The sequence below is a fragment of the Ochlerotatus camptorhynchus genome, unplaced genomic scaffold, assembly GCF_037179485.1.
Source record: "Ochlerotatus camptorhynchus isolate MF236.1 unplaced genomic scaffold, CSIRO-AGI_Acam_v1.1 ptg000301l, whole genome shotgun sequence".
NCBI classification, from domain to species: Eukaryota; Metazoa; Arthropoda; class Insecta; order Diptera; family Culicidae; genus Ochlerotatus; species Ochlerotatus camptorhynchus.
In genome coordinates this window covers 454,997-481,826 of record NW_027040789.1, presented here as the reverse complement: position 1 = coordinate 481,826, position 26,830 = coordinate 454,997, and the positions used below count along the sequence as shown (strand labels likewise).

General features: G+C 36.6%; 1 protein-coding gene across 1 annotated transcript in view; it reads left to right on the top strand.

Moving 5' to 3' along the window:
* Window positions 1-24,346, top strand: part of LOC135707023 (protein RCC2 homolog) — a 48,514-nt gene extending 24,168 nt beyond the window's left edge. The window contains exons 4-7 of the mRNA XM_065228746.1: window positions 11,496-11,998; window positions 12,058-12,152; window positions 22,762-23,026; window positions 23,977-24,346. Of these exons, the coding sequence (XP_065084818.1) occupies window positions 11,496-11,998; window positions 12,058-12,152; window positions 22,762-23,026; window positions 23,977-24,150 (1,037 nt within the window). The 3' untranslated portion in view covers window positions 24,151-24,346. The remainder of the gene's footprint in view (window positions 1-11,495; window positions 11,999-12,057; window positions 12,153-22,761; window positions 23,027-23,976) is intronic.
* The last annotated feature ends 2,484 nt before the right edge of the window (window positions 24,347-26,830 follow it).

Below are 26,830 nucleotides of genomic sequence, written 5' to 3'. Positions count from 1 at the left end.
TCTCTTGAGGACCTCTTTAACAGTTCTAACCAACCTCTCAGCTTGTCCGTTACTTGAAGGATTATATGGTGGGCTTTTCATAACTCTGATTCCTTGCCTTTCAAGAAAGTTGGTAAACCCATAGGAATTAAAAGGAGGACCACTGTCCGAAACTAATACATCTGGTAAACCGAATTTCACAAAAAAGGCCACCAACTTTTTTAAAACTTTGTTACAATCTGTCCCTTGTTTTATCCATTCAACTTCGATCCATTTGGAGAAACTATCCACTATTAACAAGTATGTACGGTGTTCAAAAAAGAAGAAGTCTATATGGACTCTACTAAATGGTCTTGTAGTTGGTGTCCAGCAGGTCAAATCTTTTGGTTTATGGGAAATTGTCATACTGTTGCAAGCATCGCAACTTGCTACGAATTTTTCTATTTCAGCGTTTATGCCAAACTAATAAACCATGCTACGTGCCAATTGTTTCATTTTAACTACACCAGCATGATTACCATGCAAAACGTTTAAAATTTGTTTGTGAAATATTTTTGGAATAATTACTCTGTCTTTATACAGTAAGCAGTCGTCAATTAGTTCCAAGTCCAAATAATTAGCAAACACATCAATAAAAGGCTTGTCCACTCTTTCAGGCCATCCATTTCGCATAAAAAATAATATTACTTTTTGAAGAAAGTCATCGTTCTTTTGTACCTTCAGCTATCATTTTTGAATCAATTGGTAGGTTTTTACTGAAATTGATGCTTTGTACGACATCTGAATCTAATTCCTCCGGAATAGTTTGCTGTAAAGGAAATCTGGAACAGAAATCAGCATTTCCTAATTTTGTAGAAGGCCTGTATATTCTTTCAAAATCATAAATTGACAAATCTAAAACAAATCGCTGAAGTCTTGTAACATATATCGAGTTTTTTTCCCGCTTTTCCAAATATTCCAACTAATGGCTTGTGATCCGTATAAACCGTAAAATGTTGTCCATAAAGATATTTGTGAAATTTTGTTATCGTGCAAACAAGTGCCAAAGCTTCCAAATGTAGAATACGATATTTTTTTGTGCTAGATTCAATGAAAAAGAAGTAAAAGTAATTGGCTTCTCCACTTCACCTATCACATGAGCTATTACACCACCTAGACCATAACTTGAAGCATCTGAGATCACAACTATCGACTTCTTAGGATCGTAAAATTCTAAAAAGATCGCGTTAATCAGCAAATTCTTGCTTTCCACAAAAGCTCTTTGACAGTTGTCATCCCACACGTACTTCACATTATTTTTTAGTAAATTGTACAAATAATGTAATTTAGCAGACAAGTTCGGTATGAATTTATGATAATAATTTATCAACCCCAGAAACGATTTTAGTTCTGACTCATTTTTTGGAGCAATTGCTTTCTCTATCGTTAGTATTTTATTAGGACACGGTCTCAGTCACTTTTCACTGATAGTATGCCCCAAATAGTTGAGTTCCGATACAAAAAACTTACATTTTTCAAAATTAACTTTAATATTAGCATTAGCCAATACTAATAAAAGCTTGCTCTTACATTCCTCTAGGGTTTTTCCTGCAATCAAAACATCGTCTACACGGAGACCAAATTCGTTAAGTTAAGATAACAATCCTAATAGTTACTTTCACATGGAAAAGTATTGTTGTTTGAAAGAAACCTATAGTTATTCCAACATTAATTTGACCGTCAAATCAATCTTATCTACCTAATAGATTCAACTGTTCATCTTATACTCAAATTAACTATAATTTGATCAATTATAACAACTGTCAAATTAATTTATTTATATAATTTGGTTTCAAGTGATCATCATAAATCCACATACTTTTAACTTGTGATGCGTAGAGCAGGCCATAAGATAGCTGGCTCTCACGCAGATGAACACGGTTCAAATCTAAGCTGAATGTTCTTGTTCACTTTTTTATGATTTTGCAGTTGTGTTTTTGAGATCGATAAAGAAGCAAAACAAACTTTATTTAATATGTCGATAATGAAGAGCAGTTCGTTTAATGAACATTGTAAAATTTTGCTTTTCTAACAATAGTTTTCTTGAATCAACTAACGCATAGTTGTATTTTGAAGTTTGGCGTTTGTTCATCTACTGAAAAATATAGTTGAGCCAACCGAGGAGCCAACTATGGACTATAGTTGTTGCCCTCTATATATAGTCAAATCAACTATAGTTTCGGGTTATCTCTAAAACAATTGAACAATATAGTTATTTTGACCGGAAAAATAATTGCGTCTGCTATAATTTGTTCTCCGTGTAGGTAGCATGATACGTTTACAATCCCTTCCAAAACCTTATCCATTACTTGCTGGAAGATAGAAGCACTTAAAGATGCTCCTTGTGGTAACCTGTTATAAGTATGTGTATAATCCTTTCATTATATTAATTACCACAAATTTCTTGGACCTTTCCGTTAGTTCCAATTGTGTGTATGCGCCTTCCAAATCAAGAGCGCAGAAAATCTTGCATCCAGCTAAATTTGCGAAAATATCTTGCACTGTGGGCAATGGCTAAGTATTAGGAATTATTGAGCCATTGATCGATACTTTGCAATCAATGACCAAACGAATATCGTTATTTTTCTTCATAACTATAATAATTGGTGAAGCCCATTCGCTCGTATCCACCGGTGTAATAACTTTTTCTCTTTCCAATTTGTCTAAATAATTCTCAACTTTGTCTTTCGATCTGTAAGGTACACACCCATTTTTTATTGCCGTTAACCAGCAAAATTTTGCTGGATTTTTCCGAGCTGGAAGTTCAGCAATCTATCCAGCAAAATATTATAGCTGTACGACCAGCAAAACAAACTGACGTAGAAGTGACAGATCATTACCGTATAAACAGCAATATTTCACTGATTTTTCCAGCAAAACTAAACATCAATTATTTTGCTGTATAGCCAGCAATATGGTTTGTTTTTAAATTGAATCTCATTTTTGGTTTCGAAAGAAAACTTGTTCATAATTATTAATTTCCCGCATAAACAATAACCATTAGAAGAGCCTAACCACCAATTCGGGATATCATCTCAATTTTGTGTGGTATGGTCGTACCATCTATTATATTGTTAGTGTATGGTACCCGTTTATTAGGGTTGACTCGTTTATTTATTGGGCAAATATAAGAGAATATTAGCGGGTAAAAATTGCAACAGTCTTATAGAAAAAACTCGAGCAATTTAGCACTTGACTGCTCTGAAATCAAATATAAAAGTATTACAATATTGATTCAATGATAAATTTGGATTGGATTGTCAAAAATTACAGATACGGATGAGCCACAATCTACCTCCATTTGTAAATTTCTGTCCTCAATGTTCACTTGCACCAAGCAAGGATTACTAACGTCGTTTTCGTTTTTGCGGTGTAGCACCGGTGTAGTGTAAGCAGGAATAAGCGCGAGTCTTTGACAGCTCAACATCATTTGTTTGTAAACAAAGGTGCATCCTATATCTACACCCTAAAATATTTCGGTGTACGGCAGTGTAGCACCGGTGTAGCTACACCGCAAAAACGAAAACGACATAATTTTATTTATAGACGCCACCATCATACACTCAAAGATAAATTAAATCAAAAAAGCTTAAAAAGTATGCAGATTCCCGCTTCACCTTATTGAGTCTGAGCCATGATTACTTCGGCAGTAATCATGCATGATTAAAATCGAAATAATCTTCCCAGTATTAAATTTTATTCTTTTTCAATACTGATATATAATCAAAAAAGATTAAAATTAAATCAATTTTTTTTTAATAGAATAAAAAATGATTAAAATTTATTCAAAAACCCGAATTTATCCACCTATGGTGTGATCAGACCCTTCTTACTTATTCAAGTTTATTTATTTTATTGTCATTATCAGTGACCAACCCCTCCACCCCCGTGTCATCCAGTGACGCTACGCCACTGCCTGGGGGTACCCGGAATATATACGGGTGTAGTCTATTTGGTGAGGCTACCAATCACCTTATCATCGTATTTTAATGTGATTTAATGGGTTTTAATTTAATTCATATTCAAGCAACTTCCCCGGGGTACCCGGAACATGTCCAAGTGTGTCCAATGTGGTCTGGAACACTTAACACGACTTGCATTGATCTTATTTTTGATTTCTGTAGTAATTTGATGTGTCGCATGATGGTTTTGATACGTTTTATCTCCGGAACCGGTTCACCGATTCCAAAACCGTTCAATAGCGTTCAATGGGACCACAAGACCTATCATTTGGCGCCGAGTTTATCCAAATCGGTTGAGCGGTTGCTGAGAAACGTGAGCGCATTCATTTCGTTACATACACACACACATACACACACACACACACACAGACATGTTCCGATCTCGTCGAGCTGAGTCGAATGGTATAAGACACTCGGCCCTCCGGGCGTCGGATCGATAGTCGGTTTTTCAAGTGATATCTATACCCTTCTTTGTAAGAAGGGTAAAAAGATAATCTACAATCTAATCCACCATGATTAAACTGGGATTACTATCAGACGCTTATTTTTTAGAAAGAGGGGAATAATTTTTAATCATTCGATATGATTGAACTAAGTTAAATAGTTGAAGATGCTAATTTCAAATAACAGACTGTAGTGGTAATTTTTATACGATAGATAGAGTAGATGAAAGCATAGAGTTGATAGATCCGTTAAATTACGGCAGTGTGAAGATTGAATATAGATATTAGAATAGCGAGCTAGGACAACTTTTAAGGAAGGTACAAATCGGTTTTTTCATCTCTCTTTACCAAACTCCCCCTTTGGAGAGGGATGGTGAGGGGTGCCCCCCCCCCCCCGCCACCACTGGCAAAAAGAGATGAAAACGGACCGCTCAAGTACCAACTGCGTGTTTGAAACAATTGACATTTGATTATTCACAGTGTTTCGAATGCACAGGTAGTACACAACAGGCCACAGGGTGTTTTTTTTTGGAGCTCGTTTCAATTTTCTTTGGGCTTTTCTCCTCAATTTTATGGCGGCCTTGGTTTTGGGAGTCCACCACCTTACTGCCCGACGCCCGACGTTTGGTCGTTATAACAGCTATCCATACAAAATAATCCGTTAAAAATAACTTCGTCGAGATACATAATTTCCCAAGTAACATTACAATTTTTTTGGCGGTTTTATAGGATTCTACAAGTCTAAATCATGGTCTACAGAACCCTCATAAAACCAAAATTGTTACTAGGATTGTCAATTCATAAAAAAAAATCACTGGGTAACCGTTCAAAAGACAGTTTTAACGTGTGAAATGCAATGTCTCTTAAATTCTGCTAATGTTGTTGCACGTTTAATGTGTCTAGGAATCGAATTGAAAACAATTATTCCTTTTAAAAATAATGAATTCTTTGAAGCACAAGTCAACAAATGTGGTGTTCTTATTTCATCCGCGTTTCTAGTATTATATCTATAATAATCACTTCCTCTTTCAATTCGACCACACAAATATCGAGGCAGCAAACCGTTAACTTCTCTAAAAATGAACACCATCGTCAAATATACTATTCTTTGCTTCACTGACAACCATTGTAAAGCGTCCAGCATCAAAGTTGAGGAAGTAAATCTATTACATCGCAAAATCAAACGCATTATTTTATACTGCAAGCGCTGTAATCTCGAAATAAAATGGAAGGGTAACAATCTAGATGAGGAGAGATGAGATTGATTTGTATAGCTGTGTTTTACTATCAATAGTTAAATCGTTTTTCAATCGACATAGAACTCCATACTTTTTGGCAATTTTCTTCATGACATTGTCAATGTGAGAGTTGAACTTAAGTTTGTAATCAATAATCACGCCAAGAAAAAAATCTCCGAACGCGATCATTATCAATTACAACAGAGACGTTCTCATTTAATCGATTCCGCGAAATTACCATAAATTTAGTATTACTTGTATTCAATTTCAACTGCTTATACTTCAACCATCTACTTAGAGAACGCAAATCTTCATTCAAGTGTAAAACGACATAATCTAAATCCTTAGCTGCAATGAATAACACAGTATCATCTGCAGAAAGATTAATGTCGCAAAACCGTAAAACACGTCGCAAGTCATTAATATACATAATAAATAAAAGGGGCCCTAATACACTTCTCTGGGGCACTTCAAGGTTATTCCCCATGGGACTGGAAACAGAATCATTAAAAACAGTCCGTTGAGTTCTGTGAGATTAATAGTGTTCAAACCATTTATATGCAGTATTCGTAATTCCAAAGCGCTTGATTGTACGGGCTGATACAATACGCTTATACTTACGGCACAAACGAAGTGACAGACGGAGCGGCTCGAAAACTTTGGTGACTAACCTGCTATTTCAATTTTTCAGTGTACCACATGGCAACACCACTACTACTGGATTGTACCACATGGCAACACTACTATTGGATTGAACTAGCATTTTCACCAAATGTACTAGAATATTTTGGTTCTATCTCTTTCACTCTACTCAAAACTGAAATGCATAAAAAAATGACAAAATGATACGCACTCTTTGCACACTGTCAAAGAATCATTGTACACAAAATCAACTTTGTTCAAATCAAAACAAAAAAACTAACCCATCTGGTGGATGATGGCACAAGCTTCCAAGAAAATTCTATTACAGTGAACCACATTATTTTAATGGATTTCTTCGCCAGTTAGTCGTCTGTCACTTCGTTTGTGCTTACGGGCTGCTACAATACGCTTGATTGTGATTGTAAGGGCCTAGAAATTGTTTCAAAAGCGCGTTTCAGATCCAAAAAAAAACAGTCGTATCTTTACCCTCTAAGTTGTCTTTCCACTTTTCTAACACCAAATTCAATGCAGTTTCACAAGAATGACCTTCCCGATATCCTGATTATTCTGGTATCAACAAAAAGTTGCTAACAACTGATTTCTCTGATGTGTGTAACATGTTGATAGGACGAAACTCTTCTGCTTTAATCGTTCCAGCAACTTTTTGAATAGGAACAACTAAGGATTCCTTCCAAATTTGTGGCACATGTCCATTCTGCAATGAGTTATTAATAAGGTCCAGAAAGATGTGGCCAATGACATGAAAGCAATCTTGAATAACTCTAGCATTAACATTAGCAAATAACTCTAAGTTCATCTAATGTAATTGGGTGAAAACTCTTAAATCTACTACTACTATAAACTGGCTGTTTTATTTCGTCAGGTTCATCGACCATTCAATGGATTGATTGATCAATGTAACACTTTCGACCAAATAATCATTAAACTTAGATGCAATTACTTGTTCTGATTGTTCTAATGTGCCATTAAAAGTTTTGCACCGCGGTTGCAATTACTAGGTTTTAATAAAGATTTCAAAATTTTCCATAACTCTTTGCTGTTGTTTTGATGCTGATCAATTAAAGGTGTCGTCGTTCCCACGTTGTCCTCAGGGTATAGGAGGTAACTTCCTTTTCCGTCCATCTTCCGGTGGCCACCAGGTGACGAGAGATGTCCGCACCGACGGGGCCTCGGCGTCCTCCTGCATTATCCAGAGGAGATGCAGATTTTATGACTGATTTCTTCTCCGAGCTTAGAAGTTTTAATTTCGGTGTGATTGGAGGCGAACCAGCCCAAGGCTGAAAGCCTCCTTAATAAAGCTAAATAATAATAATAATTTCGGTGTCCGGGCCATTCTTTAATCGTTTTGGATCTGTCTCGTCACTGTTTTGTTTCTTAATCTTCTTACCGCTGGTCGGTTGCGCTTCAAGTTGTTGGTACTCGGACTCGGTACCTGGGATGAACTCAGCTTGTTTTTTTCTTGGTGTTGGTTTTGACTGTTGAGGTTGTGTGAGCTGAGTTGGTTTCACTGCCTTCTGTTTCGTGAGCTCAAAGTATTTTTTTTTTTTGTTAGTGGTATCGTTGGTAGGGTACGTGTCTAGTATGCTAGCTCTCTCTCGATTTTTGGAAGCGAGTTTGACTTCTAGAAGATTTCTTTGTGTATTTTAGCTCGTAAACTCGTTTTTCTGGCGGATAGTTGGATCTCCTCTTCCTTCATGTAAGTAGGGCACTTTCGTCTGAACAATTGGTGGTCATTCGATTTGCACCGCATACAGAAAGCCTCCAACGTGCACGCGTTATCCTCAAAATATCATGCTGGCCGGAACAATTACCAGAAAGGAGCAGGTTGTTGACAATGAAGACGAGTATGTCTAAAATCGAAGCACGCATAACAGAGCATTGGAGAAGGATAGCACGGCAGTGTCTTGCACCGAACTCACCCGAAATCAATGTACTGGGGACCGCTTTATCATAGAGGTAACCTAAGGCCAAAAGGTCCCGAAGAAACGTGTTTAACTTTTTGGCTCAGCTCTGGTACTCTTCGGTCCCAAGCTAATCGAACCCCTCGAAACATAGGAAAATCCACGAACCCCTTATTTTATCTGTCCAACTTTCATAGCGAATCAAAAGAAACCAAAGACACATAGTGTAGTTCTAGAATTTCCACTAGAATGGGGTACGCTTGACTACAAAAAGGCTAGTCAAGTGGTGAGCCAATTTAAAATCGTTTGTTTCCACCGGTTGACTGTACCCTCAAGGGTGAGGATAATTGTCGGGGTGTTAATTCGATTATCGCCTACGCCACGTTTTTGTATACTCCTGATGGCAGTTATCCCTTGATTCTGCAGGTTCGTCTTAATGTCTTCGTCTGAGTATTCCATTGATTCTGCACAACTGATGACGAACTTTGAGAACCTCAAGACAGGGTGCTCGGAAATCTTAATGCCGAAACCGTTGGCGAGCTGGTCGATCTCGAGTAGTGTGTCAATATGATTTTTATTCCTCATCTTGAGAACGTAGGAAATACCACGGGCTTCAGGGTACGCACTTTCAACCTTTACTCCAAGATAAGTCTCGACAGACTTACGCAGCAGGAAGGGCTCCTTAGGGAGTTCGCCCTTGGTCACCTCCATACGCATTATCACTAACTTGTCGAAATCACCATCTTTATCTTCCCATTGAGGTAAACGGCGTCCGGTGTATTCCCTGTTCCTTTGATTAGAGGGTCCGGGGTCCACTAAGGTGCACACTTAAATTTTTTCGCCGAGATTCCAACAGCCGAATAATTCTGCAATTTGTTTTGCTGAGATTCAGTGAAACATTTGCGGAGACTCAGCTAACAAATTACATTTTGCTGAGCATATTAGCAAAAGTAAATGCTGAGGTAATCGGCTGTTGGAGATTTTACTGAGCTAGATTAAGTGTGTGGGGAAGGCAGCCTCTGGCTCCATGTCGGGTAACCACCAGATTTTAGTACCTAGTTCTAATGACTCCGAGAATTGGCTAATTCAACGAAATGCACCGACAACGATAAACAGTCGTGCAACAAAAAGTCCAATTCGCACTAGATGATTTCGCCCTTTCCTGCACACTTAATCTAGCTCAGTAAAATCTCCAACAGCCGATAACCTCAGCATTTACTTTTGCTAATATCTCTGCAAAATATCTGTTTGTTAGCTGATATCTCAGCAAAATGTAATTTGTTAGTTGAGTCTCCGCAAATGTTTCACTGAATCTCAGCAAAACAAATTGCAGAATTATCGGCTGTTGGAATCTCGGCGAAAAAATTTAAGTGTGTGGGCCACCCGCGTTGCTCGGCAATACCCGCGCACTTGTTTTTATTGGTGTCGGTGATTTCGGTTCCCTCTCGCTGGCGGAAACTAGTAAAACTCACATTGTTACACTTTTTGTTGCAAATCCACGACCGCGGTTAGGGCAAAACAGGGCAATGTACTTCATATTAAATAAATGCTATTCTACACACTTAGATTTTTTGCTGAGATGGGCACCACCGAGCAGCTCGGCATTTTATTTTTCTGGATCTCAATGTAAAACTTGCCAAGATTTAGCAAAATGTATATGTTTGTTAGCTGAGATCTCGGCAAAATTTCCGTAGCTGAATCTTGGCAAGTTTTTCACTGAGATCCAGCAAAATAAAATGTCGAGCTGCTCGGTGGTGCCCTTCTCGGCAAAAAAATCTATGTGTGTAAATTTAAGGAAAAATAGTGCACCTGTTCAATTGACGAGTGCACGGATGGATTTGAGTTCACTCACTCGACAAAAAGTGACACAACAGCGGGGCCCTGTTTACTAAAAATGAACACATATGTGTTCATTTTTAGTAAACAGGGCCCGCTGTTGTGTCACTTTTTGTAGAGTGAGTGAACTAAAATCCATCCGTGCACTCGTCAATGAGAATTCAGACAACGTAAACAAACTAACTCATAGAGATTGCTGACGTTTATCGTACGCACACTACGTCACGTAGGTCACGTATAACGTATACGCAAAATGTTTTCATCGGGAAAAAAAAACTTCATAGCGTAAAGTGACCAGACGTCCCGGATTCTGCAGGACAGTCCCGGATTTATCCTACATGTCCCACATTTACAAGTGTCCCGGAAACGTCCCGGATTACCAAATGTCCCGGAAATCGTCCCGCATTTGAAAAGTGATTATAAAATGAAAATTAGTGCACTCTTATTTATTTTCAATTCCACCAGATAGAGCGCGCATCATTTTAGATCCATTTCTAAAGGGTTCGACTAATACTGAAGGGTATGAAATGACATTTCAAGAAAAAGGAACAAAATGAATCGGAACAACAACAATAACAACAACAACAAAACTTTTGTCAACTACGGCACACTGCATCAGCGGAAATAATGATTTACTTGAGGCGGATAAAAATGAGCGAGACCTTTTCGACGAAGTAGCTTATATTAAGAAATACAGTGATGAAGACAAAATTAAGGGTTGGAAAGAGAGCAACACAAAAGTTGAACAGATGGGTAGAGATATTTATTTATTTCGACAGAAATGGCATTCCAATTAGAAACCTCAGAAAGATAGTAGAATTTGCTTTGTGTCTTCCAGGAACTAATGCTGTTACAGAGCGAGTTTTTTCTGTAGTTAACAAAATTTGGACCACTGAAAAGACACAACTAACCGTTGATACTTTGTAATCTGTACTACAGGTCAGGCAAAACTTTGATGAGACTTGTGATAGTTTTTATAAGATGATTTCATAAAATGATGTTTTGCTTAAGAAGGTGCACTCAGCCGAAAAATTGTTTAAATTTTCATAAGATTTGTTAAAATAAATAAATTGTTGTTTTCCTTAGAAAAATTGTTCTTTTATTCATCCTCAGTATTATGGACAGGGCCTCCCGCATTAGCCCGGAAAATATCTGGTCACTTTATCATAGCGGAAAATTTTCCCGATGAAAACAAATCACTGACACAATCATACTTTAGCAATCTCTATAGCATAGACATGTACAAAGCTGAAACATTTTGCTCCGCGGCAAGTGTTTTCGGCTTTTATAAACAGAACTTGCTAAATCGTCTGATAATATTTCCGCGAATCTCTGTACATTGGATTACTTGGGTAAATTTTTTCTTTTTAAGGGGGGTGACATAAATTTACATCAGACAATACTATTATTCATTTTCTTTTCTTTTTTGCATAGGACGTAATCAGTTTGGTCAACTGGGGCAAGCCGATTTAAAGGCATTAGAAAAACCAACACCCGTTAGCGGCTTAGAAGATGTGAATGTTATCCAAGCAGCATGTGGAAGGAATCATACCTTATTCTTAACTGACACAGGAATTGTTTACGCTTGTGGTGACAACAAAAGCGGTCAATGTGGTGTTGGTAATACACAGCCAACTATATTGAAAGCTACTCGTTTGAACTATGCTGGTCCACCAGTAATAAAAGTTGGATGTGGCGCTGATTTTTCGATGATATTAGACATAAAAGGTAACTTGTATTCATTCGGACTGCCTGAGTATGGTCAACTGGGTCATAATACAGAAGGAAAGTATTTCATCACATCCACAAAAATGTCATTCCACTTCGAAACGTCTCCGAAAAAAATTGTGCTGTATGTCGAAAAAACAAAAGATGGTCATGTTACACCAACAGACGACGTCAAAATTGTCGATTTTGCCAGTGGAAACAACCATACGGTATTGTTAGCGTATGGTTTAAAATGATTTTTTTTCTCTAATGTTGAATTTATATTTAGGTTGCAATTGATTCCAAAAACAGAGCTTTCAGCTGGGGCTTTGGAGGAATTGGCCGTCTCGGACATGCAGAACAAAAAGATGAAATGGTTCCCAGGTAATTTATATTTGTATTTGTATTTATTTAGTGATACGTTAGCACAAACGAAGTGACAGACGACTAACTGGCGAAGAAATCCATTTAAATAATGTGGTTCACTGTAATAGAATTTTCTTGGAAGCTTATGACATCATCCACCAGATGGGTTAGTTTTTTTGTTTTGATTTGAACAAAGTTGATTTTGTGTACAATGATTCTTTGACAGTGTGCAAAGAGTGCGTATCATTTTGTCATTTTTTATGCATTTCAGTTTTGAGTAGAGTGAAAGAGATAGAACCAAAACATTCTAGTACATTTGGTGAAAATGCTAGTTCAATCTAGTAGTAGTGTTGCCATGTGGTACAATCCAGTAGTAGTGGTGTTGCCATGTGGTACACTGAAAAATTGCAATAGCAGGTGCGTCACCAAAGTTTTCGAGCCGCTCCGTCTGTCACTTCGTTTGTGTACGTTAGTCTGTACACAGAAAAACAAAACTACCCACCGCTTGGGTTTTTTAAACTCAAATTTGAGTTATTTGACCTCTGTCCGTTTCATTTCCTCTCGCTATTGTTGTCAAAAATAGAACGAAAGATTCGACTCAACCGTCTAGTTCCGTACAAGAAGCCAAAATTGAGTAATATGCGATATACCCAAATTTGAGTTAATTGAACTTAATTTTGGGTAGAAAAAATTGAAAATAACTTAGCGATGGGTAATTTTTTTTGCCGTGCTTAAATGCAAACTACTTTGAGCCGGTTTACCCAAATTTGGCTTATCGTACGGAACATGGGAGATGAGTGAAAAGAACTTAATTTTGGGTTGTTTTGAATTTCTGTGATAGTTGACACTTTTTACCAGGTCAAGGAAGAATACATTTTTTGAAAGACACTCACTTTACGGAAAACTAAAAAAAAAGCTACAAATCGTGACAAATGTAATTGAAATTGAAGTTAATGTAGTGCTATAACCTATGTTTGAACGCCAATGCTATACCTATGTTAAACTCTACCAGGGGTGTTAAGACATCGCTTAAATAGGACTAAAGTTGGTTGTTGTTTGGTAATTCGATACTAATAATATAAATAATTTACAACAAGCGTTCTAAAATTAAGACCGAGTGGACAACTTCCACTGAACAGCCGTAGTTGTGCTACCGTTCCGTGGAAGTTGAACAAAAGCTTAATCCAACTGTTTTTGTTTAATAGTCTTTAGCTAATTGCTGAGCCGTTCCGTGCGCTGTGCGTCCGAACAATTTCGCGATAGCCTGTCTCGAAAACACCCTTGTGATGATCATGCATTAATGACGTACCTTTTCAGGGGAGATTATGCACAATTTGTGACCGGCCACATCCAAACCGCATGTCAATATACTGACAATAACCTTTTCAACAATATACACTCAGAAAAAATTAAACTAATTACACTGGAGTCGCTTTTTACGCGGTTTTTTTACACGGTTTTTTTTTACGCGGTTTTTTTTTACGCGGATTTCGGAATTCAAGCGGTTTTTTTTTTACGCGGATTCCGGAATTTACGCGGTTTTTTTTTACGCGGATTTTGGTTTTTTTACGCGGATATCAGAATTTACGCGGTTTATCATTATACACTAGAGTCGCTTTTTACGCGGTTTTTTTTACACGGTCTTTTTTTACGCGGATTTCGGAATTTACGCGGTTTTTTTTTACGCGGATTCCGGAATTTACGCGGTTTTTTTTACGCGGTACGCATCACCCGCGTAAAAAGCGACTCCAGTGTATTGCGCATTTTGCACCTTACTGGACTCCGCACTTTAAAAGAGCGCGGGGATGAAATAAGTGTGGGCCATGCGTACACTCAAAAATAATAGTAACACAGCTAGATTAAAATTTATTAATTATATAACCGCAGAATTGGCGTTGACGGCACCGTCGAAAAATTTGCTCTTCCAGCAAATATAGACAGTTTCTTATGAGAATTTTCGGTGGAGTGAAAGGATAGTACAAAGCCCGCCATGTTTCACGCACAGTCTGACGTTTGCTTATGGATTTTCTCAAAGGAGTAAAGAGCTACAGAGTCGCCGTCAACGCCAACAAACTGTGTTTTGCATAAAAATTCCGTCGTTTTTATACTAGATTGAATACGTGGACTGTAAACGTCAAAACATTACTTTTCCGTATGAGTTCCAGAAAGATATTAAAGATAAATGGAAGGTAAAACGAGGATTTTTAGGCTTATTTTCCCGAGTATTTCCACAGTAAATCGCCGAATAAGAGACCATTTTCAGTTGTAAGTAACTTAGAAATGCAATAAAAAACAAATTACAAAAATATTATTCCGTTTTGTAGGAATGCATTTGGTTGAGCTCTACCTATTTCAGCGATGATTTCCCGTATGAGCATGAACCCAACAACTACGTCGGTGGTATAAGTGAGCCTCAGGAAGGATCGAAATGTTGATTGTTGTCACTCGTTTAGAATTCTGCGTCGGATAGAAAGTGCTTTCAAGGACGATGACGGAGAAGCGGTTCAGAAAACCATCCATCAACGGTTCGACTTTACGTGTTGGATACAGGCGTGTAAGACGAAGAATCCCTTCGCTAGTTGCTTCATCCCGATTGGAGAGGTTACAAAAACAATGTGCAATGTACCACCATTATGCTCAACTGAAACATCTGCCAGGTCATTCGAAACGATATGAAGTTAATAACCGTTTCAGGCTGCTTCTCTACTAACGAGTGAAAACTCAGTAAAGTGGCAATACTGAAGGAAAAAACCCTTCTTATCTCCTGCATGCTGGCCCAGACATTTGATGACTCATCTGGTGATGGTAGCGGTATTAAAATCAAATGTATTGCAAATATGTATGACAAAGAATATAAATAGCTTTTAATGTATCCTTATATATTTTGTTTTCCAATTCACTCAAAATGATCATAAAAGCTTAATGACAGCTAAACATAAAAAACCCAGTTAATACTAGGATTGAATACAAGAAGAAAATGCATTACGATGTATAATCCATTTTTATACTAAGTGTTTATTCTCTCTCTTTAAACCAACCCGCATAAACGCGAACCATAACTTGACCTTACCGATAATAATTATAAATTGTTTATAATCACTCCTAAACTTTAACTGAAATGGTTATGGAACTTTACATGAACGTTTGTGTGATAAAGTTTTAACCTTATGTATTATTGTTTTTTGAAAGCGGACCTCACAAATAATGGGTTGTTAAGAACCATTACCATTCAAAATTCTTGTTTTCTCCATACATTTTCGAAAAGAAAACTATATTTGAACGTTTTTACTTATGGTTTGAGAACATTAATGGTTATGGTTATGAAAGTCTGTAAGGTCCATCTAGGGTCCATTTCATAAAAGGAAAACATATTTCGATAAGGGTTTAATACAGCCCTCAGAAGTATGGATGACTTATCCCAGTAAGGCAATAAAGTTCATTCGTTCTATAATACCTTACTGGGACAATTATATTACACAACCGATGGATTGACCTGGTTACAACAGTTTGGATGTAATATCACAAACGAAGTGACAGACGGAGCGGCTCGAAAACTTTGGTGACTAACCTGCTATTGCAATTTTTCAGTGTACCACATGGCAACACCACTACTACTCCCGAATATCCTGGTATATACACTTTGACTTAAGTAACAATAGGGGCCACCAAACGACGTATAATAACTTTTGACTCAAAAACCAGTATTTCTTAGCATGAAAGCTAGCGATTTGCATTTGTATGATTAAAACCCGGCTAAATATGTTAAACATTGCTATCACTATGAGATTATATGTGTTTAATTGGAAATAGGAATAACTTTTCGGTCATCAAAACAAAACTTTATTTTTCTCGGATCGGTGCGAATGTTACTTACGACTGGAAAAGTATGTCATGTATTAGATTGCCTATTTTTGTTTATTATAGTCACTCCTGGAATCTTCTTTCGCGTATATAAAAAGAATAGAAAAACTTCTTAATGGATCAAGGCGTTTTCCTTTCTTTGAAAATATAAGAAAAGGAAATATATTAATTCTTTGGATATACGATAAAGAAGGGAGTATTCCCTTCTTTTAATATATGAAAGAGAACATAATTATTTCTTTAAATATATGATAAAGAAGGGAATATTCCCTTCTTTGAATATATAAAAGAGAACATCATTAATTCGTTAAATATATAAAAAAGATGGAAATATTCTGTTTTTTGAAATATATTTTAACCATTTTCGGTAAGGTCAAGTTATGGTTCGCGTTTATGAGGGTACACCGGTGTTGAACCGCCGAACACCGCAAAAATTTAGGGTGTTGCTATCGATTGCACCTTTGTTTACAAACAAAAGATAATGAGCTGTCAATGATTCGCGCTTATTGCTGTTTACACCACCGACATACCGACATGACACTTAATTTTGACTTATGCCCGAAATTCGTAAACGGTCGATTTAAATGTGCAGTGATCCAAACTGTCAAAACCATAGGATTTTTTGATCTAGATAAAAATAATTTGTCCAGAATAGATCAGACACGAACCAATTCATGATTTTTGCATGCGGGTTCATGACTTAGCTAAATGTTTCCCGCGAACATGGAGCCAGATGTCAGTAGTGTGCTTTGGTCAGAAATTTTATTGCTTTTGCTATGGTCATTCATGTCGTTTTGTCGGTGCTTACACTACACCGGTGTAGTGTCGTAAAAACGAAAACAACATCTGTCAAAACGGTACAACCAACGAAACTAACGATTTTAAATTGGCTCACTACTTGACTAGCCTATTGGTTCCAAGCAAATCGACTAACGTACCCCATTCTAGTATAAATTCCAGTAATACACTATGTTTATTTTGATTCGATATGAAAGTTTGGCAGATAAAATGAGGGGTTAGTAGATTTTCCTATGTTTCGAGCCAAAAAGTTGAGCTCATTTCTTCGGGACCTCCTGGTCTTAGAGTTACCTCTATGGTACAACCTGCTTACGTCGAAACAGAAAAAAGAGGCTAATTATGCCCAACAAAACCTTCACGACTTGACATTACTTGGTAGTGTAGTCCGTCAACTCAAAAATAATACAATTAATTATTAGATTAAAAAATAAACATTTTTCAAATTCACCCGTTGTTTACGCTCCTTAGGTTAAAGTTTACACTATCAGGTTAGTGATTTATTTTTCGTCAAAGTAAACGGCAACCAGATTTTTTGCGTTAGCATCGGATGACTTTCATTCAGAAGTGAAAAATTACATGTCAATAAGGGAGCTTCTGGGAGACAAAAACAATTATAGAACCTGAAAAAAGTTCAAACACGTGCTTGGTTTAACCTATAAACACCACAATGTACTTACTAAATAAAGCGAAAAATTGTTTTTTCATCTAAAATTACTAAAATATTGTCAGTAATGAATGCAATACTTGTAGTTCACTGGATGTGGGAACAATAATGTTTATTTACTTTGCTTGTTTGGTACCCCGCTTGTGACAGTTCGATTGATACTACTTCTGGCTTCACTCTTAGCGGGACTCTTATTATAACATAGACTCTGTATCAAAGCTTAAACTTTATATACCAAGCATGAATAGCTGTCAAAAAGTCTTAGGGTGACTATTTATTACCTGACGCTGAAACGGTATGAGCGTGATCATGGTGGGCATATACATGGTGATAGAGCTTTGTCACTATATTGGCGAGGAGCTCATGGGGGGGAAAAGTGCGGTTTTAGACTCGGTTTTAGAGCAAATTGTAATCAAACTCGATCGCTGTCCCATACAAAAATCCAGCATGGCTGAATCATGAATTTGACACATTAGAACACCTTTATGTAGTCACCTTGGGCGTGATTACGACGATTGCAAGCGTTGGGATCTGATCCTGTGTGCAACGTGCGGTTAGACTTGTCGTCATGATTAGTGCATGGACACGAAACGAAAATCAATTATTTTATTCATATAGGTCCTATAAGAATGCATAAAAGCAAAGACATCATATCAAGAAGACTGGCAACATTGCCTGAATCTAAGCGACAGTCACAGTAGAGCTGCGCTCGAGCAAAGGTGGAAGCAACGCCTAGAAAATTGAGCAAATACACAAACCTCCCTTCTGAGGATGTAATCTTTGCTATCCAATTCGTTCGAAGCATTTACCTTAGAGCGGAGGATGACGCGATTTTGCCTGTCTCATAGCGTTATTATGAGAAAATGGAAGAGTTGCCAGTCGTTCATCTTCATTAACTTTTTGCAAGGCGTCTTCTAATAAGTTGACTTATACATTTAATGAATAATCAGCAATAGAAATTTGCCAAAAGGTATAAGGAGATTTCTATCCGTGGAGGTTCCCTCGAAGAACTATGTTTGCACTTGATTGTTGGTGATGAGCAGCCGGAAGCAGTTTTTAAGCTAGACGAGGCTTCCCGAAGAGCGGAAGCAGTAAGACTGGTGGAAGCCGGTAACGGTAGCAGAGAAGGGAGTTCTAGGGGCCGATCTAGATTAAACCGGATGATTCAGAAGCGGACAGTTCAAACAAAGATAAATACTAAGATGAAACTGTCGGAAGAAAAACTTTCTATTTTAGTGTCCTCTTTCACGGTCCCTTTCATCCAATGAATACCCCCCTGTATTCAAGGTAATTTTGTGGTTTTGCTGCCCCTTCGGTAGAGATGAAATTTTGCGCTCATTTTTATCAAAACAAACACACCTACATCAGAGGTGTCCCATTTTTTAATTACTCGATTAACAACTAATCGTTTCTTTTTTGTTCGCTGTGCTGTCATTTTTCCACCAATGAGAGTGCATCACATGTTTGAAACGATCGGTGATGATCCTCTGGAGATGTTAATCCTTATATCGGCACGATATAACCGATTACAAATATTTTACTTCTCGGTTCGTTAATCGATTTATCAATAATTCGTAAGAAAATCGGTCATCATTAGATGAATGTGAAACTTCGTTTAAAATATAAGGACCGTACATAAATAATGATACAATTTGAAAGGGACCGGTGCTAATCACAAATTACGTCCTCACGGTAACTGAAATAAACACGAGTGTTCACCGGTTGGTTCAAAGTCGGTTGCATCGACGACCAATCGCAAATTTCAGAACAGACAAACCGCAATAGACAGTGACGACAGCGATTCCAATGTAGTCCCAAAACGAAAGAAACTAACATCGAAGCGACGGCTGTCCACGACTTCATATAGTTCTTCCTCATTGGTTTCTTTGAATGGCAAAGCAATCAGTCTGGAGGAACTGGTTAAACAGATTCGACTGCCACGAGGAACTTCCGTCGAAAAGTTGCTTCGAGCCAAACCGGTCGTAGGCTCGAGAAGCTCAGCTCGGAAAAGATCGAATCGTTGAGTTCCCCGGAGAAGTATTCTCCACCGGATCATCGACCGTGTTCGAATTCAACTATCGTGTGAAGTTGAACAAAAAACAGCGTCGAAAATCGATGGTAGTGCAGTCCATCAAAGAGTTCATCGGTTCCGACACGGACACGCTAACGGATGCCTCGGCGCGACAGGAGATCGTACGTCCCAAAACGCCTGTCCAGAAATCCTTTGCCGGAGCACGATTGCACGAGCTTTGATTGAATTGTATATTAAATTTGTATATTGTGTGGCAAGCACAATGATACCAAAGATGAATACTAAGATGAAACTGTCGGAAGAAAAACTTTCTATTTTAGTGTCCTCTTTCATCCAATGAATACCCCCCGTATTCAAAGTAATTTTGTGGTTTTGCTGCCCCCTGCCACCAAAATCAGTGGTGTCCCATTTTTCAATTACTCGATTAACAACTAATCGTTTCTTTTTTGTTCGCTGTGCTGCCATTTTTCCACCAATGAGAGACGGTAAAAAAAAAATCCAATAAAAACACAATGAAAAGTTTTAGAAAATGGGTAAAAAGTATACATTTTCGATGATTGAGCTATTTATAAATTAATTTTAATTTGATTTTTCACATATTTCTTTGAAATGTCGGAAACATTAATACCCCGTTCACATTACAGCGTATATCACGTGATATATGCTGTCTTGTAATGAGCACTCATACATCTAGTTTTCACTGGAAATCCTCTGTATGAGTGCTCATTGCAAGACAGCCTATATTACGTGATATAGGCTGTAATGTGAACGGGATATAACATTAAAAACTTGTTTTTATTAATTTAGATAATAATTATTGTAATAATGCATAATGATTGCCGCTTCCAGCGAGGTTCATACATCAGCCACTTACATCCGCAGAGTCTTCTTGTGCTCCTAGAAAGATCATACCGCTTTCCTACACGCAGAAAAAAATATTTTAAAAGTAATAATATTTGACGTAAAATCAATAAGAAATTCATTTTGTTTTGGCTGCAAAAAGAAATCATTATTGTTTCAACAAACCAGTATTTTTGTTTCTAAAAACCCATGGATTGTTAAATCAAAAAGAAAATCTTTTAGAATTTACAAGAGCTTTCATGGTTTTGACGTAAGCTGTCAAATTTGGCAGCTGGGTCAACAACAAAAATATGTTTGTTTTTAATAGCGAATTTGTTTATTATTCAGTTCCAACCTGGATCGGGTATCAAGATCGGGTCTGCTTGTTCTCTGACAAACGTCAGTTTGATCGTTTGTTTTTAAAACCTAACTCAGGTTGAGGTTCGCACTGACAAAAAGTTCGGTTTCGCACTGGGTTGGAACTGGTTTCAACCCCGATAATAAACAAATTCGCTATAAAAGAGATTTCTTGTTGATTCAATCTGACAATTCACGCAGTAGAAATAAAAATGTGTTTATTGATGTAAAAATAATATGGCAATTTTTTTTTATGTTTCGTTTTCATTTTGAAACAAAATTGCAGAAATTGTAATTGAATTTCTGCCCCCGGTTCATGAGTTGATGGGTCGATATTTAGGGTCCAGATGTGGGAGCTGCCTTCCTGGCGTCGGGAGCATTGGTACTCAGTACGGAAAACAAGATCGACGGAAAAAAATAAAGGAAAAAAAAACAGAAAAATTGATTATATTTATCAACTGCAGCTCGAATTGCAGCATACTTACTTAACTCAAGTCTCAAGATTTTCGAAAATCTCGCACTTATTTCCCGAAATTTACAATTAAAAACAATACTTACGTGGAACGCGTAAGTATTTTTATTGTTTAAATTTTTGTCCGGGTGAAAACGAGGGAATGGTTGGTAGTTATTTTTGCTTTCATGGCCCAGAGAATGGACACAGCAAATAAATGCTAAATTAAAATTAACTATTGTTGGCTTAATAATAGAATATTGTTATTTTTACAATAGTTGCATTTGAAAAGTGGGTGATTAAAACAAAAAGAATCCTATTTTGAATTTATATGAATAAGTATTATTGAAACAACAAAAAGCAATATAATTTCAACTGGAATTGTTTGCTTAAATACAATTAAAATTTTTTTTGGTTCAATGCAAACAATTTTCTGTCCGTGTACTTGGCATCCACTGTCCCTGCTGTGCAATGTGTTGCTTTTGCTTCCGAAGTTCCTTCTTGCCATCCATTCCTGGAACACTTTGTGCTCGGCCACTTCCTTGTATATCTGAAATTAAGCAATTGAAAATCATTAAATTTCATAATGTACAGCGCCTAGATATATTCCAAATAAATACTTACGTTTCAATACTCATTTTATTAGGCACAGATAGCATAAAAAATCCATTTTGAAGGCCTCGTAAGATGCTTTGTGTTAGACAATATTCACTATTGATTAAGATAATTTTCACCCAATAAAAGTCAATTAGATTGACAGAACATAGTTGCATTGCTTTTCAATGACGACCGATGACTGTTTCATTGATATATGATTTTTTCATAAATAGCAATTTATTAAATAACGAACATTTTGAATGGCTCGAGTGACACTTGCCTTTGATAAAAAAACACGTCTACTGAGGATTCATATTTATGAAAAAATCATATATCAATGAAACAGTCATCGGTCGTCATTGAAAAGCAATGCAACTATGTTCTGTCAATCTAATTGACTTTTATTGGTTCTGTTGTCTTGTGAATTTTAGCTAAACGGTCTCTTTTCTGATTTTTATCTCTCAATCTATGAAATATACACGAAAACTATGTTGGAACGGAACTTCTAGAACAATATGAGGAACACTACACTGCCGTACACTACACATTTTTATATCATATGGGTGGAAAATTCGTAGAACAAATACTTTAAAATTCTTCACATTTTAAGATATCTTCGAGCATGAAACTAAGTGAAAATTCAATAAAATCACTTCGAATAGTCAACCTTTGACCACAAAGTTGGTAGATAACACATTAAGCTTTGCTATGAAAGTTGTTACAGCAGCTTTCGTTATTTCAGTCTCGAGATACAAATATTATAAGCCGTAAATTACCTTGAAAACAAAATTAACTAGAAGCACCTCTAAATCAACACCGATTTTGCTGAAAATTTGCACAAAAGTTCAAATTAACATGACGAACAGTAATCACGGTTGACCCGTTACATTTCGAACATTTCGTTTAAATGAACAGGTCTAATATATATATATATATATATATATATATATATATATATACAATTTATAATATATGATAAGAAGTCTTTACTTCAATGCTAAATAAAATACTGAATTAAATTTTTCAGGCTCATAAAATTCTTCGACATTCAAAACCGTAAAGTGTTGCGTGTATTCTGCGGATCTTCGTATAGCCTTGCTATCACAGACATTGGAGCCTTGTATATGTTTGGCCAGAATAAGAAAACAGGCGAAGCCAACATGTACCCGAAACCCGTTCAAGATTTAGCTGGTTGGAATATTACCAGTATTGGCACAGGAAACACATCAATTGTTATTTCAGCCGATGATTCCCTTATTGCATGGGGAGCCTCTCCAACATATGGTGAATTGGTAAGTATACATGAGTATATCCTTATAATATATTATTTAAATATTATTGAGGCACTATTAAGGAGAAGCCTACGCAAAAAAATGGTTCCGACGCCTTTTGATTTTTCTAAAATTATTGGAAAGATATTCAAAATCTAAGAAAATCATTTCAAAAACATGTTTTCTATCTCATCATTAACGGCGTCGGTGGTGTAGTGGTAAGCGTGATTACCTCTCACCCCAGCAGGCCTGGGTTCAATCCCAGTCGGTGCCGCCGGGATGTTCTGAGGCATAACATCTCTGATCACGCCTTCCTTCGGATGGGAAGTAAAGCCGTTGGTCCCTGGTTCATGAGTTGATGGGTCGATAGGTAGGGTCCAGGTGTGGGAGCTGCCTTCCTGGCACGTCGGTAGCATTGGTGCTAAGCCCGGAAAACAAGATCGACGGAAAAAACAAACAAAGGAAAAAAAAAAATCTTGTCATTAAAAAAAAGGCTCTAAACAAAACCGAAAGATCGATTTTTGAGGTTTTTTAAGTGTCACGATGTCATAGAAAATGTGTATTGTCGTAAATTTTATTTATAATCGGTGAAAAATCTGATTTTTTTTAGTAAAATCAAAACGTATTTTTTTTTGAGGTATGCTTTCCGCGAGACTTTCCGTTAAAAGTAGTTGCGTCGGTTTGAATTGTTGTACTTTAATTGAAGCGATTTCCCTATCTTTTTGGGGTAACAGCGCCCGCGGTTGTGACATTCGGAGTAATGTCATAGAGACTGCTTAATTGTCCCATGCTCTAATAGCTAATTAGTTTATTATCGGGGTTAACACCAGTTCCAACCCAGTGCGAAACCGAACTTTTTGTCAGTGGGAACCTCAACCGTATAGCGTGGGAAAATCAAGCATCCACCGACTGTAATATAAAGTTGGGAAATTTATTAATTCAACTAATAAATTTTAAACTTTTATTTTTAGGGTTTGGGCGATCTTATAAAATCAACAGCAACACCGAAAACAGTATCTCGCTTGGAGGGTATGAAAATACCACAAGTGTCTATGGGTTATTCACATACCCTTCTGCTTGTCAACGTAGAGCATGAATTAACTAAGCAAAAATATGATACATTCCAGGAGTTCACCGCAGATTAATTCTTATTTATCCACGCCATCATGTATCAGCAAAGGTGAATGCCTTATTGTCCACTCATCAAATATAAATAAGTACATTTTTATTTTCATTTATCTAAGGTTTTTTAATAACATAAATAACAACCTATCCAACAAACACTGAAGTCTGAATATGGCTTTTAAACAACCAAAATGTTTGTTGGTAATACATAGGTATTGGTTTTGTAGTTCGCTGCCGATCAATAAAAAGATGAAAATTTATTCAAAAATAAAATCAATAAAATATAACAAGACCTGTTTGACTTATTTTAGAACTATGGTAAAGAATGTCCTTTTCTTCTTCTTACGATGCTATTTCAATTTTTATAATGTACTAGCTGAGTGTGACCGGCCTCGATAGTTCTCGGCTGCATTTGCCGCATTAGCGCTGGCACTCTGCCTCCCGGACGGTTATACGTGTGTGAGTGGTGGTTTTCTCGCTTTCCGAGAAGTTTTAGAATCGAGAAAGAAAACATGATTCATGATGTTTGCAAGCAACAGAAGATTTGACGATATCTACGTTGTTTGATTTTTCTCCCGGTCCAGAAATTTGTGGCATCGCGAGCGATAATTTTAATTTTAGTTTATTTACGCGGTGATGATGTTGGTTCACTCGCAACTATTTTTGAAAAAAAATTAAGTGTTTTCAAACGAAAGTGTACCAAATGTGCTTCTGAACGTGTTTCGTAGTTGGGTGTGGTGAAATTCGTGCATTCCCGGTTGATTTTGGAAATCCGTATCACAAAATTGCCCACCGATTCCTTTTTTTTGCCGTTCGACGACGACTGGTGTGCTTTCGCGAGAGTGACGTTTATTTGATCCGTTTCTTTGCACGGGTGTGTTTTTCTTGTAACTAGCGAAGCGCCATTACACATATCAATATATTGACAATAAATTGACATACTGACAATATTATTGAAAAGGTGATATTGAAGATGATGATTGGTGCCAAGTATTGACGAAAAGTTGATTTCAATTTCACTTTGTCAATACTCAAAGTGTATTGACAAAAAACCGTCAATTTTGCCATCAATATCATCATATTCGAATATTGACAACATTAATGGCAATACGTTAGAAGCCTTTTTACCTCAATTTATTAAAGTCAATATTACTTGTCTCAATTTCCCCACACAAGAAATATGGATCAGCGAAAGAAAGTGTGTTTAGAGTTAATGTTTGCATTCGGGTCCAAACAGAAATGATTGCTGGACTTGTATACATATATGTATTGAAAATACTAGCTGCACAATGAATTCGGATTATCGAAGTCGGTAAAATTTGCCGGGTTTTTGAACAGCTGCAAAAATTGGAAAAAAATTTCTAATGACCGTTACTCAAAGGAAATCAAAAAATTTGATTTGTATCATTAAATGGGGTTAACTAAGCCGTACATTTTTGGAATATATTTCCAAATTTTTAAAAAAATTTCACTGATTTTTAAACTTTTACCGAACAGAACAAAAATTAACAAACAGCGGAGTCCTGGACATATATAGAAACCAATTTTCACCCAACATTTACTTACAGATTTTAAATTAATTTTCAGGATTTTAGAATAAATAGTGTTAAATAATAATCTATTCCAGGCCTATTATTATGTTCTCAGAATTATGTAAGAACTAGGTGATTAATTATAGCATCCAATTTTATTTTTGATATCACTGAACTCTCACTGAACTGAAATGTTTACCTAATGTTACCCATACATATAATGCTTAGTTTTATCATAAGAATACACTAGTTTTATCGTGATGAAAATCCTCTTATACTTTCTGGAAAATTACTATTGATGATTATTAAAGTCAACTAAGAAAATATTTTTTTATTTCTTTATTAAAGAGACTTTCAGCCGTTGGCTGGTTCGTCTCTGAAAAATAATATATGAAAATACAGTTAATTCAAATTATTTTTTTTCACTTTCTTCCTAGCTGCTTATTTTTGCTCCTCGTCTTGACTGGTGAGTCCGGAACTGACAATTCATCTTCTTTATCTTCCATCGAATTTTCATTTCTGGCAACCCTGGTTCGTAACATATCGTTTCGCATTGTTGTGTTTTTGTTTCGTTGACAGCCTTCGTTTGTTGGTGACGGTTAGAAATTCACTAAGAAAATATGTAATTTATTTATTAACATTGAATGTACACTGAAAAAAAAGTTGTTGAATATTACATCCAAACTGCTGCAACCAGGTCAATCCATCGGTTGTGTAACATAACGTTGTACGATGTACATCGATTTTGCGAACAAAATTACATCCATTGATGTAATATTATATCTGCTTTTTGCTATTACATCATTATTTCATACATCAGCTTGAATTACATTGATCGATATTACATTTTTTTTTGCTGTGTACCATGAACGTGGGTTATTCTGCGTGAGCTGTAATTCCGCGGACTTGTCATTCAAATACCAAATTGGTTTACCAAATGTTGTAACTGTTTGACAGGACTCAGAAAATACACAGGACAACAGATAACATGACATATACTTCGAAATTAATCGAATTTAATCAAATCGATTACCGAGTGCGTGGAATTACCACACGTTCACGGTACACATTTTCCCAAATAGAAACTACCATGCTGATGTTTTGGTAAATAATCATAAATGAAATTCATGCATATAACAATTAATTTTCGTTACGGGTAGGTATATGT